Source organism: Stegodyphus dumicola, chromosome 11 (assembly GCF_044657685.1).
Source record: "Stegodyphus dumicola isolate Sdum_Otavi_A_Nest chromosome 11, ASM4465768v1".
NCBI classification, from domain to species: Eukaryota; Metazoa; Arthropoda; class Arachnida; order Araneae; family Eresidae; genus Stegodyphus; species Stegodyphus dumicola.
In genome coordinates this window covers 152,292,040-152,310,642 of record NC_140778.1, presented here as the reverse complement: position 1 = coordinate 152,310,642, position 18,603 = coordinate 152,292,040, and the positions used below count along the sequence as shown (strand labels likewise).

The 18,603-nt window shown below is 31.5% G+C and overlaps 1 protein-coding gene and 2 long non-coding RNA genes across 5 annotated transcripts in view; all 3 read right to left on the bottom strand.

Annotated features, from left to right (window-relative positions):
• The window catches only part of LOC146994439 (uncharacterized), an 88,917-nt gene extending 83,587 nt beyond the window's left edge, over positions 1 to 5,330 (bottom strand). For both annotated transcript variants that reach the window (XR_015044158.1, XR_015044159.1), the window contains exon 1: positions 3,255 to 5,330. This is a non-coding gene — a long non-coding RNA (uncharacterized LOC146994439). The remainder of the gene's footprint in view (positions 1 to 3,254) is intronic.
• On the bottom strand, positions 5,329 to 5,673 carry LOC118193037 (speckle-type POZ protein B-like). The gene has a single exon (XM_085826379.1). The coding sequence runs from the start codon at positions 5,671 to 5,673 to the stop codon at positions 5,329 to 5,331; it is 345 nt and encodes a 114-aa protein (XP_085682505.1).
• Positions 5,674 to 13,270: 7,597 nt separating this feature from the next.
• LOC118180242 (uncharacterized) lies at positions 13,271 to 18,603 on the bottom strand. Of its 2 annotated transcripts, none has more exons than XR_015044154.1 (2): positions 16,978 to 18,603; positions 13,271 to 14,499 (listed from the first exon to the last, which is right to left on the bottom strand). It is a non-coding gene; the product is annotated as an uncharacterized LOC118180242 (long non-coding RNA). The 2 variants fall into 2 exon arrangements; XR_015044153.1 differs by lacking the exon at positions 16,978 to 18,603 and adding an exon at positions 15,898 to 16,944.

Genomic DNA, 18,603 nt, shown 5'->3' with positions numbered 1-18,603 from the left:
TAATTACGGTTTATATTCCGTCATTACGGCGTTATATTCCGTCAAACAAATTAAAATAATTAGGATATATTTTTTTTTAAATAATAACGTGGTTGATTTATTTATCAAATTTAGAAAAGGTGTGATTAATGAGAGGGGAATAATAATCGAAGAAATTTTAATTACATAATAACAAGTGTTTCTAAAATTAAAAAATAACATTTATAAGGTAAGATTTTTATCATGTCACGGGATTGTGATATAAAATTTACTTTCTTTATTTTAAAATATACACACTTACAGTATTTTAGAAAACTGTAGTTCGGTTTATTATGTGAAAGCACTCGATGGTTATGTCCTGAAGGGTATATGCCTTCGTGGAGGACTTTCTAAGGGAAACTGGCTCGTTTATACTTTACACATGGGAAAACCATGAAAACATCCATCCAGCCAGCCCAATGGCCGGGATTCGATCTCCGGACCCAACTACCCGTGTTCAGCGACTTTACCACTCGGCCGCTGGAAAGTCTTGAAAATTACGTATAATAATTCATTTCCCAAACCCTTCTTCTGCATTATTTTCTGTGACTGGTTAGAAATTTTATTAATAAATCGATGTTACTTTACTTTATTTTATAACAAACTTCGGTCCATCTATAGCCGAGTGAAAAAGACTGTTGGATATTGATTAGGATTCAAATTTGGGCAATTTGTGTTTTCCCATTGCCCTATGTGTAGCATAGATAGTAGCTCGTTTTTCTTAAAAATTTGTTCTTCGAAAGCATTCTGTCGTTAAAGTTGATAATCAATTGATATCCAGTATATAATCCAGTTTTTAACATACTCCAAGAGTTGTATAAATTAAAAATTATAATGCAAACCGATAATCGTTATAACCGATAGTCGGCTTCTCTAAGAAAACCGACCCCACAAAAATTTGAAACTGTTTGGAGTCCTTAATGGTTGCCCTAGACTAGGTTCATATTCTACTTTGGTGGATAATATAATTCGGATGTATGCTAGTAGGTCTTAATTATTTATTTGGTTAATCTTTGGATTATGGTAACTTGGCGAATTTTTGGCGAAAATTTGGCGACCAACCCTGCTACAGCAATTTGCTAGTCATTTTTTTTTCGACGCCATTTTGTTTTCAAGAAGTAAAGGCATATGTTTTTTTCCCCCCCTCAACATTTTTTTTCCAACAATCTGCTAGCCGAATTACGCTTATGCTAGAACTTTTATGGAATAAAAGTGCTTAATCATGGCGAAGATTAGGTGCGAAATTGGGAGAAAGTGCAGAATCGCCCACTGATTGCCGCGTTTATAAGAATTGCACATACACGGTATCTTCCATGTATACGTCGACCTATTTTCCCTATTTTCACTTAAAAAAACATCCCAGAATTGCACAAAAATGGCATTGCGCACACTCTTGACTTTATCCATGTACACTGCTAAAGTCCTAGCTAGGAACCTTTATCGCCTTACCAAAATGTCGCCAAATTACCTGTTACCATATTCCAAAGATTAGCCATTTATTTATCTGCCAGTTTTTAGTTCATTCAAGTTCACTGCCGTTCGGTAAAGTCGCTGAACCCTGGTAATTCGATCTCGGTTCGATTCCAGGAGAACGAGCTGGATGCTCGGTCGTTTTCGACGTTTTCCCCGCATATAAAATGGGGAAATTTCCATTTTTTTTTAAACTAAACCTCCACTTAGAAACGTCTTTGCGGTTGCGCTGTTTTAAGGTACTGTGAACGGTGTGGGCGGTGTAGAAATTTTACTGGCTACAAAGTTGGCGGTAGCCATAAAAATGTTGGTCCGTACAATCCCGGCTTTGTTACAAATGATTTCTGAGCATTCTCAGCATTGGAGCGACGCTCTGAAAGAATCTCCCTTCAAAGAAGAAGTGAAAAGAATCACAGTCTCGCGCCTTAGCTCGGTGCTGTGATTCTTTTAACTTTAGCACCGGAACTGTGAGGAATGTCATAAAGTAATATATTTCACCTTCTTGAATCGTTAACGAAATGCTATAGAAAATACAACTTAATTTGAAAGTATTGCGAAACCGAAAAAAAATGCAAATCCCGTATAATCATTTAATTTTGAATAAAAGAATCAGTTTTAAAACTTTTTTTAAATTTTACTTAGCATATATAGGTAAGAGCCTCCGGTAAGATATAAAAATGATTTTACTGATTCAATTCCCTCAGCGTTGCAGAATATAAAATAAAACACAGCTTTATATTATATGTGATAAATATAAAAAAAGAAAGAAATTTTATAAAAAAATATAATAAAATTTGAAAGTATTTCAGATTTTAAATTACATCCAAAGGGGCGTTTATTAACATTTTGTATGTTACCTTTATTTATTAAATATCATGTTCTTTGCACTTAAACTATAAAATTCAGTTCAAAAGCAGTATCGCAAAATAATTTTAAATTGAGCATATCTTTAGAATTTCGGATACACAGTCTCACGCGCTGGAGATAAAAATGTTTTGTCTGAACGACGTTGCCATTGCTCGCTTTGTTAATCAAAAATTCGTTAAAGTTTTACAAAATATATAATCGATAATAAAACAAATTCCAAATTTCAAATTTGGACTTCCAGATGCCCATATTTCTAATAAGGGAACTACTCTGATATGCGCCATCAAGTAGCCAAATTTCTCGCCAAACATTTTGGGCGAGAAACTCCACGCTGCTAGATTGCTATCTAAATTTTTTGTCTACATTTCGAACTTTAAGCCTAAAATGTCTCCAAAAACACGGTTTTCGCGAATGCAAAAACCACGTTTTGAGCACACAATTTAAGCTACAAATCCGAAAGAGAAACAAAAAATTTAGATAGCAAAACCTTAAATTCCTAACCAAAATTATTTGACAAGAGTCCATGTACACAGCGATATGTTTTAACTTAAAAAAAAAAAAAAAAAATCTACGAATGGCACAATTTAGGCAACAAACTACGAACTACTAACACTACTACGAACAACGCATTTAGGCTACTACTACGAACACCTCACTTTAATAAATTTACATAACAACAATAAATTTCAAAGAATACCATGTACACAGCTTCCTGTTTCAACTTTAAAAAACATCTACGAATTGCACAATTTAGACGGAACGCACTAATCAACAAAATAACTAAAATAAATTTCAAACAATTCAAAAAAAAACAACAATAACGACAGAAATTCATACTAAAAAACAATGAACATAACATTCTACAAAATAAGAAAAAGAATAAAATAAAATGAACTTACCATGAATTAATGCTTTTTCAAACAGCAGAAATACAAATTTCGTACCGCCTTTAACATGCCGCCACGTAATCACTATCGTATTTATATGACAGCCAGACACACTATCCAGAAAATTCATACTATGGTTCACAAATAAATAAAATAACAAATAATCACAAATCCCTACTTCTATCATACACAGCCACTAAAAATAATCTCCCAGACCTTAATTCCACGCCTCCAAATACCAACTGTCCCTCAACAGGATGGCCACGACGATATTTCCTTTTGCCGAACTTCAATTCAACAATTTCCACCATTTTATCTTTCCCCCCTAGCTTCTCAGACACAGAGATGACGCGAACCAGAGAACTCCAGCGAAAGATTTTTCAACGTCAACAGGGTTGGCATACAACACGCAATCGTGCCAAAAACCAGCGCAGAACACATATCGCCACATTTGGTGAAATTAGGGCGTATATCAGAATTGTACTGCAATAGGATTACGTCATTCAAAATTGGATGGTACCGTTGTTTGATCACAATGCGAAAAACATACATACATTTATGCAGATTCTTCATTAGTTAACTTCTTCAAATATAATACAGGGCAATAATATTTGGTGGCAACAATTTGAAAAGTGAAACTGAGTTATTCGAAGCAAAATGGCAAAACGGCTAATCTTTGGAATATGGTAACAGGTAGTTTGGCGACATTTTGGTAAGGCGATAAAGGTTACTAGCTAGGACTTTAGCAGTGCACATGGATAAAGTCAAGAGTGTGCGCAATGCCATTTTTGTGCAATTCTGAGATGTTTTTTTTAAGTGAAAATAAGTCGACGTGTACATGGATACCGTGTATGTGGAATTCTTAAAAACGCGGAAAGCAGTTTGCGATTCTGCACTTTCTCCCAATTTCGTACCTAATCTTCGTCATGATTAAGCATTTTTGTTCCTTAAAAGTTCTAGCATAAGCGTAATTCGGCTAGCAGATTGTTGGAAAAAAATGTTGAGTTAAAATATATATATATATATATATATATATATATATGCCTTTATTTCGTGCAAACAAAATGGCGTCCAAACAAAAACTAGGAGGTTGCTGTAGCAGGGTTGGTCGCCAAATTTTCGCCAAGTTAGCATAATCCGAAGATTAACCCGAAAACAATAGTCCCTCAAGGACAATGCCCGTTTGGAGTAACAATTCAATGTCACAAATAACATACAACACTTAAACTCCCATTTGCGTTACATATAATAATAAAATCAAATTTTAACAGTCAAATGATAAGAGTTTTATTAGAATACTGTGTGTGAAAATATTTACTTCATTATATATTTATACATTATTATAAGAGAAATTTTCTGCCATCCAAAATATTAATTATGTTTGAAAATAAAATTATTATTTTACAAAGTAATTCCAACACTAAAAGACTACGAAAAAGTAAAATATTGCAATTTCGATGCATGAAGTAATATGACATTTTATATTAAAATTTTACTTTCCATCTATTATTACTTACTTTTTGTTTTTATTGTTTTATGCTTTAAATATTAGTAATTAAGTCTTAAATTATTATAAAGTAAAAATTACTGGAAAACTGTAACTATTATTTTGTTATAATTTAAGAATGATAATTACAGGTAATTTAACAATAATAGTTACAAATATTATTGATCAAAATAATTACAGATAATTTGAAATTCCATTTATTTAATAATAATAATAATTACACATAATTTCTGTTTATACGAATAATAACTTCAGGTATTAATTTGAATTCAAACATGTTTACATCAGATTATCATATTTGCTTATGTTTAATGATATGAAAAGTCTTGAATTGTCTTACTTTCAGAAATTAATGATTTCTTTTTATATGAAAGCCAATGAAAACTTACCTACCAAATCTGATTTAATATATTGTCATGATGAAACTTTTTTTAATGTCTAATAAATACTTATTCACTTCTACAAAATACACTGTTCGAACAAAATTCTTCAATGAATAAAAATATTTCAAATCATGCTTTGTTCTGTTTTAAAATCCTCTTACATCAACAAAAAGTACACAAAAGATTATTTTGGGTTCTATGTTGATTTCAGCTGACTCACTGTAAAAGACAGAATTTCGATACCCAGATGTGGGCGTTCCTTTAAAAGTGAAAACCATGCATCAGTAGTATTGAAATTATCAATGTTTTCAGAAATAAAACTAATAGCAGTACTTCTTAGCAGTGCATCATTATGCATATCTGCTAAAACTAATGTTTCAATAGCTGTTGATGTACTAAGACATAAAACCATAAATTCAGAACATTTATCTTTAAGTTCCAAAATCGCATATTTGTCAGCTGCCGAGTATAAATCTCGGGCCATTGGATAAGAAAGTGCATTTATACGGCCAGTATACATATACAGTAAAAGCTGTTCCATTACGCAAGCATCGACATCAGTCACGGTTACTTGATTTTCTGTAGCTTCAGCCATCGGATGCTGGAACATTCTTGCGAAAATTGGAGATCTGGTAGAAAGAACACACTTATGAACTCGAAACTCGGCAGACTCACATTTGAGAATGAAGTCTGACTGATCTTTTTTTTCGTACATAGTGTGCATATCTCGGGATAAGCTAAACAAATCACTGATGCCATGAGCTTGTCTGGATCATTTGGAACTTCAGATTCAGGATCTGGATCCCTAAAAGTCACAGCAGATCTGTCCGTGTTTGTTGCCCTGTCTGTCTGTGCCACTCTTCTTTGCTCTATCTCTTCAGGTTCGTATTCTACAAATGCCTCGCACATTTCAGTAACCACAACATTGATTTCTACAAATAAATGACGTTCATTAAAATAACTCCAATTTTCTGAAAAGTCCAAAGGAAGATTAACAAAACTGCTTAGTTCATGCATAGTACTGTTAACCTGAAAGATTTCTTGGTAGAAAGATTCTATAAATAAACATCCCTGTAGTCTGATAGGTACGCCAGTGTTTTCTCTATACAACCGTAAAAGAGGGTTCTTTTTTCGTTTACCAAGACCGTATGGATAGAAGCGAAGATTCCACGGATCATTGTTCGATCCGAAACGACAACTGCAAATCGATTCTCCTTGATTCAATTCTATTTGCTCTAAAGATCTATCACTATTATATATTACCCATCCATGGCGTAAGTTATATACCACCATTGTGATTTTGCAATATCCGTATGTGGTCTGTAACTTTTTTTCAGGCAAAAATCCAGGAAATCAATCAAAACGACAAACTGCTTTTATCTTCAGATATTCACAAAATAAGAAGTAAGTAGTAATTATCAGCTGCAGTCTGTTTAGCAAGAAGGAAAAAAAAAATTCTTGGTAATAGCGCCATGTTTGTTTATACACAGGAGGAGTATTGTCCATGTAGAGGTGGGAGGAACACTTTTTCACTGAAGCAAGTACAATTTAATCATAAACTTCCTCTCATAAAATAAAGCATATGACTAAACTCTAATCACTTACACGCACTAGACACAATTCCAAGACCGAATGTAGCAGAAATTGCACTATCAGGAAGATAAGGCAATACGTAATCTCTCGTCTGATATTAAAAAACGGAAGTACGTTGTTCCTATTCATTCTCCTGAATATTCCAAGTTCTTCTCTAAAGCCGCGATTAGCACGCAGTAATTACGTGCTGTGTTCCGGCTGTCTTCATTTAAATGCGCTAAATGGAGAGAAATGCTTGAGGTGGAACTAGACACAGGCGTCTCAACACCAGAAGAGGAAAATGCGTAACCTAATGCTGATTGGTTATTAAAGGTCACGTGGTTTTCCTTACTTTGGACGTCAGCATTAACACTAGAACTTAGCTGTGTACGTTTACCACTTTTGGCGAAAATTTAATATTTAGAATCGCCAAAATAAAAACGCCATATCACAGTTGCTAGTTGCATCGTTTGTGATGAATTACCAAAATAATTCATTAGTAAGATGGGTTATATTAAAAGGAGCAACAGTTTGCTTAAAAATTTACATTAAGGTTCAGAAGTGGTGTCAGTTTTTTCAAAGTGAGCCAGAGTCAGGCCGAAATGTTAATGCAACATTTTGTTTATTTAACACTGTTTATATTATATTGTAGTTCATATGTTTGCGATGTGCTGTTTACCACTTTTTGAGATGAATATATTTCAAAGACTAAAATCATATTTTGATGTTCAAAGTAAAGATATGATCACATTAAAATGGAATATATAACGCATTTTATAACATATGGAATTATTTGCATGCATTTCTCCGGTCATAACTAAAGAATTATAAAACAAAATTAAGAATTCAAGTGTGAATAGGCATACCAAACAGTATATTTGAAGTACTATATTACACAGGAATTATATAGAAATTGATTTGAAATAACTGTTTTGGGTTTGTATTATAATAAGTTGCAATGACAGGAATATTATGGTAATGCCATTGTGAATTAAAGTATATTTCTGCTAACTTTTATTTTGCAACTGATGTCAAAATTAAAATTGCTATATTTTATAACTGCAAACTGGTTTAATAGTTATAAGTGTATCTACTTATAATTTCCATTAGAATATCATTTATGTTATTGATAATTTGTCAGTATGTTTTCTCATGTTAAGGAATTACATATTATTTATTTTGAAGATACAACTTTTGTACCTTTTTTTTTTTTTTTTTTTCAAATCCATTTCACTTAATAAATAATGTGAGGCATTTCAATATATATTCTTTCACAAGATATTTTGGCCCTGTTCTGTTATCGGAACCAGATTCAGAAATGTATATATCAGGGTTGGCCAAACTTCATTTCAGTAAGCACGTAAAAGCCACAAGTTCATATTTACATCATTACAGAAGTAGTGGAGGAGGTTTTAAATAGAAAGAAATCCCTGATAACTTTGTAAAAAGAGTCTAAACTAATTAATTACTTCCTTTTGGACACTGAATAGTTTTAGTTTACCATATTTTATATGCATGAGCCGCACAAATTGCCTGCATGAGCCGTATAAGGCTCGCGAGCCGCACATTGGCCACAATTGATATATATGTTTTGCATGTGCAAAATATATATGTATGCATACACACACAAATAGACATGCACATGTATATACATACATACAATAAATCCTCATAACAGAAGAGTATCAATATTTCTAGCAGCTGCTTTCTTAATTTTGCATGAAGTTATCCTGGTTATGAAATCTCATTTTCATATTTGTTCAACTACCTTTCTTCTATAATTCAAGGTAATTTCATATGTTATATAAAAATTAAAAGCAGTTTTATAGAGTGTTCGTAAGATTATTCTTTATCTTCACCTGTGATTTTTTAATATTGTGAATTCATTGTATTCCTGATTACTTGTATTTACATTCCACAATAAAATATGAGCATATAAAAAGTGTGGTTTCATTTTGGCATGAATGCAACTTCAGTACTTGGTTTAAATTTCATAAAACTTTCCTGAGTCAATAGGTGTTTTTCTAAAATTAATACCATAAATACTTAAGTATACACTTATGCATTATTTCATTTAGCCTGTTTATATTATAGACTTTTAAAAATTTAGTAGCTTATTCATATTCAGTTCTTGTTCTTCATTTTTAATCTAACTGATATGCAGTTTGAAGTTTGCTCACATGGTATCAAGCTTGTAACAAATTGGTTAAATGTGGTACTTTATGGTGTATTTTCAGGAAAAGCAGCTACAGGTTTTATAATCTTAAATACTTTTCACAGTTATATATCCAGAAGTGTTTGTGCTCAGGGGAAACCCCGGAATTCTGGGGATTTTGAACTTCGATACCCGGAAATTCCGGGGATCGTCTTTCAAAAGGAAGTAGGAATAATAATGAATTATTTATTTTGATCTGGGTAATTTTGTTTGCTTTGAAATCAGAAAACGCAAGGTCAGTGTGTGTGGTGAAAACTTTTCCTTTCTTTCTCCAAAGGCAGTGATAATGCGTGAAAAGGGGGAAAAAACTTCTTTTTTGTTCTTTCCTTATCGCGAGTTATGACTCATTACCCCGGTTCTCGGACATTCTCTTCTGGATTCTTTTCGGCAAGTAGGACTTCGTTCGACCAGATGTGCGATCACGTGACTCTGAGTTCAAAGGTCTTATCTCTCCTGGCGTAGCGCCAATAAGTAGAGAAGGGGGATTTTTCGCTGTATTAGCTATTTGTCATTGATCGGTTCTCAACTTTTTTTTCTCCGCTGTGTAAAATTTTCGTTTCATTTATTGATGCATGTGTAAATTTTTCGTTTCGTTTATTCAAAAATCATCCAATAGCAAAAGAATTCCAAATTTCTCTGATGAAAGCGTATACTAATACAGCACAGCATATGAAACAGAAATTACCCCTTAAAAATTCATATCTAATTAGTTTTACAGCATTAGATCCAGAGCTAAGAGGTAAAACCAGTACAATATTAGCTTTTGAAAAATTATCATCTTTTATGTCCCATATTTTTAGTGATAATGAAAAGTCAAAAGTAGAAGCTGAAATAAGGTTATGAAAAGCTGAAATAAGGTAAAGAGTGATATTGATATCACCAAAGAAATGCTCTACACATCTGATGAAAGTGGAAATCAAGTATACAATTGATAAATATTGGTCTAAAGTTTTTAATTTAAAAGATGATTTCACAAATGATTATAAGTATCCTACATTGGCTAAATTGGTCAAAGCCTGGCTTAGCTGCTTCCATGGCCCATTAGTGGAAAGTGCATTCAACTTAATGGATACACTTGTCACTGAGTATAGAACCTCTCTTAAGATTGATTCCCTAGACGCAGACTATTAAATATGATTTAATGGCTTCTAAAGAAACCTCATGTGAAAAATATGGCTCAAAAAATCCAATGACTGATCCAATTCACAAAGATCTCTTACTGAATATGAACAGAAGTTGGAAAACATATCAAGAGGACTTAAAAACATGTATTTCAGATGAGTCACCTATAAAAGTCTCTGAAAAACCTTGTACATTAGCAGAAAAGCAAACTGCTTCTACCTCTGCATGTGCAGTTCTCGAGGAAATTTCTTCAACTGTAAATGAGGAAAATAAAAGTCAACCTTCCTGCAATTATGAAGTTCACCACAAAAGAAAGACAAGCCCACAAACATCAGAAAATAAAAAAAAGCAGCAGAAATTAAATAATTTTTTTTTAAAGGATTAATTCAGGTAGTTTAAAATATTTACATAAAATGTAGTAGTTTATATGTTTGAAAATTTATGGTTATTAATTTTGCAAAAAAAGTAATTCATTGAACTTTTATAATTAGGTCATTCACTACTTCATAATTGTAATTTTTCATTTCTCTCCCCCCCCCTTCTCGAAACTCCAAAATGTCGGTTAGTAAGTCCGTAAAAGTTATCTGATGAAGGTTTTTACTTGTTTCATCCTCGTTATTCTCCATAATACAAATGAAATAGTTAAAAATTATCTTTCAAAAAATTAGCAAAAATATACAAATTTTATTCAGCTTTATTTTCCTAAAATAAACACTTGCATTTATGCTGGAAATAAAGCAAAGATAGCAAATTTTCGTTATTTCATATAGCCCACCAGAGGCCAAGCGGTTAAGACACTGAACACTGGTAGTTCGGTCTGAGGTTCGAATTCCGCAAACGTGCTGGCTGCATGGGCGTTTTCATGGTTTTTCCCATGTGTAACATGTATACGAGCCAGTTTCCCTTAGAAAGTCATCCACGAAGACATCCCTTCCCTTAGGCAGATAGCCATAATTAAATAAACCAAACCAAAACCATTATTGATCTTCATCAGTAACTAATAATAATATATGTAAAACAATAATAATAATTCATAATAAATTCTCCTGGTCAAAAGACAAAAAAAAAAGTTAAAGTGAGACATTGAAATCAAATTATGAGCCATACTGTTATAACAACTTTTCCATATTAAGGAACAAGTAGTACAACAAATTATACATGGCAGTAGATAAAAAAAAATAAGTTGCATTTTTTGTTAAATTTTTATAAGACATTAGAATAAAAATATACAAATTGAACCCACACAGAAAAATAATCTTGGTTGTTAAAACTATAGTGTTCTGAAATTATAAGTTTTATAGTAATTAATGTATGCTAATTTTTTCAAATAAATGTATATTTGTGTGCTGAAACAGCTTAAATTAATAATACCATATATATGGTGTTTTTTTCAAATAAATGTGTGTGCTGAAATAGCTTTAATGAATAACACCGTATTCATTAAGCTATTTAATTTGAATATAAAAGGTTTAAGGGCTATATACAGAAGTCACGTAATATATTTTGCTTATTTATAATTGAACTAAAGAACAAAATAAGGAAAAGATCATTACAAACCTTGCTTTTTATGGAACTCCAAGTTTCACACATTTTATCATGTTATTATAATTATGGTGAATCTTTAATCTTAAATCTTAAAGTGACTTAAAACTCACCTAAAAGTGAGATCTTAAATCTCCTGTGGTGAGAAACAGTTCTAGACATCCTACTTCACTGAATTTAATATTTTTTCACTTTACATTATGAATGCATATTCTGTGTTTGCTTAAAATTGATGCCGAATATGGCGTAACTTTAGCGACGGTATCTTTGTGCATACGTTTATGTGCTTTTAAATATCTCATCACATAGAAAGACACACTGCAAGATTTGCATTATGTTTAAATATCTATATAATATGGATATGTTTAAATATCCATCTCAGTAATAAAAGCAAAAAGAAAGAAAGCAAAGTGCAAGCTCTTTGATTTAAACAAACTGCTAACAATTGACGAGATACGCAGTTGGAGGAGAACTAGAAATAGAGCCAAAAACGTTTCAGGACTGTCATGTGATATAGTTAATGACAGTAAAGATAAGCATTTTACGTTATCTATCTTGAGATGCCTGTTGCAGCATGGCTCTAGAAACTTCTGGATGAATTGGTCACAGAGCTTCGAAAATAGGTTTTCGTGTCATAACGAACTTTGCATTTATCTTGCATAACGCATCCTGCAGAGTATAAATATGGGTCTGAGAACAAGAGTTTGCTTGTGAATCAGGTGCCAGACTTTGCAGTTAGCTGAATTACAAGTTAGTGTTTATCCTGAGAGAGTGATTTAGGAATCTGAGAAGTGATCCTTGATTTGTTTTCAGCCATTTTTGTTCTGTGTGTAATAGTATTGTGCCTATTCTCCTAATAAATTGTTCATACCATCTGGACTCATTATTTAAAGAAACATCAACAATCCTATCACCTAACTGGGCAATGATTACGTATATGATAAATGTGTAATTCACATTTACAGTAGAATAGTTATTATAAAACATGACTTTATAAATAGATTTAATATATGTGTAGATTAAGTATAGGATAAATGCATAGCTTAGATATACGGTAGAACAGTTATAACAATTTTGTTAAATTTATAAGATACATTATTAAATTAAAATAAGACATCCTGATTAGTTACATAAAAATCAAATAATTTGTTATAAATACACAAATTTTAAAAATACTTAAATAGCATAATTTTCTTAAACATTATTTAGTGACTTTTTTTTTAAACTTTTGGCATTCAATTCACTGCAATACAAATGATCATAGCTGGGATCTGAATTAACAATTAATTGATTGGTATTATTTTTTTCTGCTGTTGAAGGATTTCCAAACTGTACTTTTTTACACACTTTTCGTTTTTTAACCGAATAAAATCTCTTTTGGGGAACAATTTTTTTTATTTGTTGGTTCTTTTGAAATTGAAGCATGTGCTTTATCTAACAAAGGAACTTCTAATAATTAATCAATTGCATTTAAATGCTTTTTTATATATTTTCAATACAGTTTAATTTTTCAGAAATTGAAAATGAAGATTGAATAAGTTCACTAATGCATGTTTTACTTACTGTTAAAGATTCATAATTATTCCTAGTAGGTATTCTGTTTAGTGGGCCTATATAAGATTCTGTCTTTTTTTCAGACATGATTACAAAATGTATATGTTTACACATATTATTTAAAATAGAATAATCATGGCATGTACTTTTATAAGCTTTTAAACAGCATGAACTAAGTCTACAAGTTATGAGGCATAAATCATTACAAACATGATCTCTGATAATTTTATAAAAATTTTCTCCCAGTTCTGATGAAACTTCTCATACATCATCTTTTTTTACACAGTTAGCATTTAAAAGCTCAGCAGCTTTATGATGTTGAAATGTTTTTGTTGTCTTCTTCGTTATTTTTCCTTTCTGATATTTTATGTAAGTGTCAAACTTTTGATCACTGACAAGATTAATTAACTCGATGATACATTTATCAACTCGTTTGGTTTTCTTCCCATCTAAATAAATATATTTTAATTTCTGATGAAATGTTTCAACATACATATTGGTGTTGATTTTAGCCCCTTTTCTGAAACAGTATGCCCACATTTTGGCTCTTTCAAAATAGTATGTCATAAAATATTTATGGAATTCTCTCGTGTCTTCATCTTCACATAGTTGCTCAGAAAATGTTTCTAACATTTTGTTGAACATTTCTTCATCTAATTCATACATTAAAGTTTTGTACACTGCTTGTCTTTTATGTTTTGGCACAGAATTCAAATGACCTTACCATGCTCTGTCCACATGCCAAGCACATAATAATTTTTGGCAAGAACCAAATGTATGCTCCCATGCATTATAGAACATGGGAGCATCATCGCTCATGAAAACCTTTGGCTTGATATCACTGATCTTTTTGATGCAGTTAAAAAAGTTTACCAAAATTTTATCTGATACTGTTGATGATATTAAGAAAGCAACTGGTATACCCTCTTCATACATATCAACGACAAGCAATGTTACAAGTTCAAATCCATAAGCAGAAATTCCATGTGTAGAATCAATACAGATTCCATCATTACCAAATTCTATCAACAGTTTTTTTTTTTTTTTTTTTTTTTTTTTTAAATTCTGTCATTATTGCTAACATGAAATCATTTTCGTTTACATTTGCATATTTTTCTCCTTGACGTTCATACATCAGAATAGGGTTGAATTCCATTTGCGACATCGTATTAACCCAGGGCCAAACACTTGTCTCATCATCTGTTAAAATTAATCCGTTAGAATTAATGCTCAGACCAAAATCCCTCTTAATGTTATGCAGGTCTTTTCTCATTATTAACTGTTTTGTTTCAATATCATCTCTCGAAGAGAATCTTGCATCTTGCAAAATTCGTTTCTCTTCCACCCCCTGCAATAATTTACCTGAAATAATTTAAAAAGATAATTAGGAGATAAAAATTATATATACTATAAGCAAAATAAAGTTTTTCATTTATATGAACATGAAAAGAAAATTTTATATTATTTTATACCTACTAAATATTAATTCCATGCAAACAATGGTATAATATTAGAATATCAGCTTGCAACTGAATTTTTTTTTTTTTTAATGAACACGAATACAATCATTGCCCTAATCAATTATTTCAACAATATATAAAATAGTAAGTGTTTTGAAATTTGAACATCAACTTAAGGAGTACAGCAACTGAGACTAATATTTATCCAGCGCTTTTTGCATTTCTGCCTTATAAGACACAAGCAACGTACGTTGCAATGTTTCAGGAAGTGAAATGTTGGTACCCTAAGTAGAAGCCGGGCATTATAAAATTTGATTTTGAAGCCGCAGCCATCAATAGCTGTATGTTAGAATTTCCCAGTTTGACTATATCCGGTTGTAACTTTCATTTTAATCAATGTTTGTGACATAAGATGAATGGGGAGAAATGGGTGTAATAAAGGAATATAAAGAGAACGAAGATATAAGACATGTCTGTAGAACGATTTCTGCCTTAGCTTACTTGCCAATAGAACATGTAGATGATACTTGGAGCATTGTATGGGAAAAAGCTTTCAGCATTGACAAACTTACCACATTCATTGATTCTTTTGTCGAGCAGTAAATGGAAAATCCAAATATGCCCATTAAAATACGGAAACCAGCCTATTGTGCACTTATTAGTTAAAATACTAAAAGAAGAAACACAAAAAAGTGTCTTTTAATTTGAAAGCCAGAGAATTAGGCGACCCTGAAATAACAAGGAAAAAAGCATATGTAAAATTGGATGAAAGAATTAAAAACATCCTAAAAGAATTCGAAACATCAAACAATTTAGAAAAATGTCTAAAATCTTTAAGTTTTGTAACTAGGTTGGACTAAATTGTAAATTATATTTATGCCTTTATAATAAAGGATAGCTAGTATTTATTTACTAGTATCTGTTTTGTATATTTTACTTCTAATATTTATTTTTACTTACATTAATGCAGCTAATTAATTTTATGGTAACTGCACCTGTTCTAATATTTGACTCTAAAATACAGTTTTCCACAAAATCCCTGAAATTTTTATTTTTATTACATTTTATATTTACACAAAAGTTTTTATTTTTATTACATTTCGCTATGTTTAAAATGCATTCGCACTATAATATCATAACAATTTAAATACATATAAATAATTAAATATTATTGGCAAAAATATATTTATCATTGTAATTCGATAATCGAGTGCAAAAACAGAAAACGTCGGTAAAAGAGATTTGCCACTTAAAATACTGTTTTAAATTATATTTGCGATTTTTAAAAGTATTTATTTACTTATTTATCTGCACCCTTTATCTGTTCTAAGATGGGGAAAAGATGTGCAGCTCTAACCACGATGAGTTTCGAAGTGTCCGCTCTGATCGCGAAATTGTATGTGTTCGCTCTGGCAACGTCCGCTGTAGCCACACCACCTGTTCACAAATGTGACAATAGATTACTGGCGAAAACTCTAAACTGACTATTAGGTCATTAGTATAATATAGTTACTGAAAAATGTAAATATCATAGCAGATGTATCTTATATACTAAAAACTAATGGAATAAAAAAAGTATCTTTAAATTTACAAATATGCCTATACAGTAGATTAGTAAGAAATATGATACTTAATTTAACAATAAGAAAAACAATTGTTACAAATATCAGGTTACTTAAATATAGATAATTAATCACTTTTATATAAATATTTAATATGCTGTTCATAAATACAAGAGAAAACAATTTACCATAATTTTAAATCAGGCAAAATATTAATCTTAGTTTCATCTAGATTTTGAATCACACTTCAGCATTTTCAAGGTCCCTCTTCTTCAAGAGAATTATCCAAATTTATATTAAAAGCAGTTGACAGAGAAACACAAACATTGCACCATTCAGATAAAACAGTAATGAAACAAATTAAGATATTAGAATTATAAATGTGTTAATTCCTTCATAACACATTTAGAATTATAATATCTTGGTTTTACATGCTTCATTATTATTTTCCACAGCAGACAGTGTTACGTTCAACTTTACTTTGCTCTACCCACTCCTTCCATTTTGCAAAAATTTTGTACTCCTGAAGAGATACCTGTGTCTGTCCTCAAAGCTGATAATTTTATTTAAAATCTATGCAAATTAAGTCTGCTGTTAAGCCTAATTTTAAATTTCACACTCGTGTGTTTCTCTCCCAATCTGAATTTTCCATGAATGATTTTCATTATCAACTTCATTAATATTAAAATTCATTCACTTTTGAATTTTGAACCACCTGTATATTAATGACAGCTGGAAAGGCTCCAACTGCATAAGTAATTATAGTTTTATTTAAGAGAAATTAATACAATCAAAATATGGTCTAACACATAACTTGCCTGCTATGCTTTGCTTTTCTTGTTTAGGAATAGGGAGATGACAAAGGGATTTTTCATGCTTGTAATGTTCTTTAAAATATACAGCTTCAAAACGATTGCCAAAATCTTTTAATATGACAGTAGCTGTGCAAGAGAAACCTGTTTTGGAAGTCCCTTGTGCTTTTAGCTGTCTTTCACCTTTGCCTTTTGCTTTGTATGTCCCACTTCTATTACAGCAAAACAGCGTCCTGGTGTAATTTTTATGTTTCTGCCCAGATGAATCTACCACAAAATGAGTCTTTGTTTTTCTTACTCCATCCGATAGCCACGAATAAAAGTCTAATAAATAAATAAATTTTCATAATAAGGGCATCTAATTAGTAAATAAAAATATGCAGATTGCAGCCACACAGAAAAATAATCTTAATTGTTAAAACTATAGTGTTCTGAAATTATATGTTTCAAAGTAATTAATTTGTTAATTTTTTCAAATAAATGCATATTTGTGTGCTGAAACAGCTTAAATTAATAATACCATATATATGGTGTTTCTTCAAATAAATGTATTGCTGAACTAGCTTTAATGAAGCTATTTAATTTACAAATAAGTTATTTAATTTTAATGTAAAAAGATTAAGGGCTATATACAGAAGTTACGCAATATACTTTGCTTATTTATAATTGAACTAGGAAAACAAAATAATAAAAAGTTCATTGCATACCTTGCTTTTTTTTTAAACTCCAGTTTTATACATTTGGTCATATTCCTGTAATTATTTCAAGTCTCTAAGTGAGATCTTAAATCTCCTGTAGTAGGAAATAGTTCCCGGCATTCGTCTTCGCCGCATTTAATATTACTTCGCCTTATATTACGGATACGTATCCTATGTTTAGCTAAAGAATTTTTTGTACAAAATTGCTTCGTACAATACGTACACGAAAATGGTGCAACTTTATTGTTTAAATTCGCGTATTCTTTGTGCATGCGCTTTCAAATATCTTTTCGCATAAAAAGATGAACTGCAAGATTTACATTTAAACATATCCATTTTGATAATAAAAAAAAAGAAGCAATATCCTTGATTTAAACAAACCGCTAACAATTGGCGAGAAACACAATTGCATTTGGCGAAAAACCAGAAATAGCGCCTAAAACGTTTCGGGAGTCTCACGTGGTATACAGCCAATGACAGTGAAGATGAGCATTTTCCTCTTCTTGTCTTGAGACGCCTGTAACTAGACCGTCAATCTCGGAACGCCTGCTATTGTTAGCTGGGTGAGTTCAATATACGCAGGTGAGAGGAATAGAAAGGAAAGGTTCCGGAATGGTTTCCAACGGAAATAATTAGATCGTGGAATGGCTTTCACTGGGTAAGTGGGTACTAGGGAAAAAAGGGAAATGTTCACTGACTTATTCCCGAAGCGTGGAAGGAGTTTCACTGCTTATTTTATGCTCCAGGTTTTATTGAATATTTGTAACTGTAAAATTTTTATTTACTTAAGGTATTGTAGAAAATTGTAACTTTAAAAAAAAGGGTAGACAATCAATAAGAATAATAAATAATACACTTACTAACGAAACGCTTAGCTACCCTCACAAAGCAGGAGCCCGTTCGTAATAAGCGCTCAATCCCGGAACGACTGAAT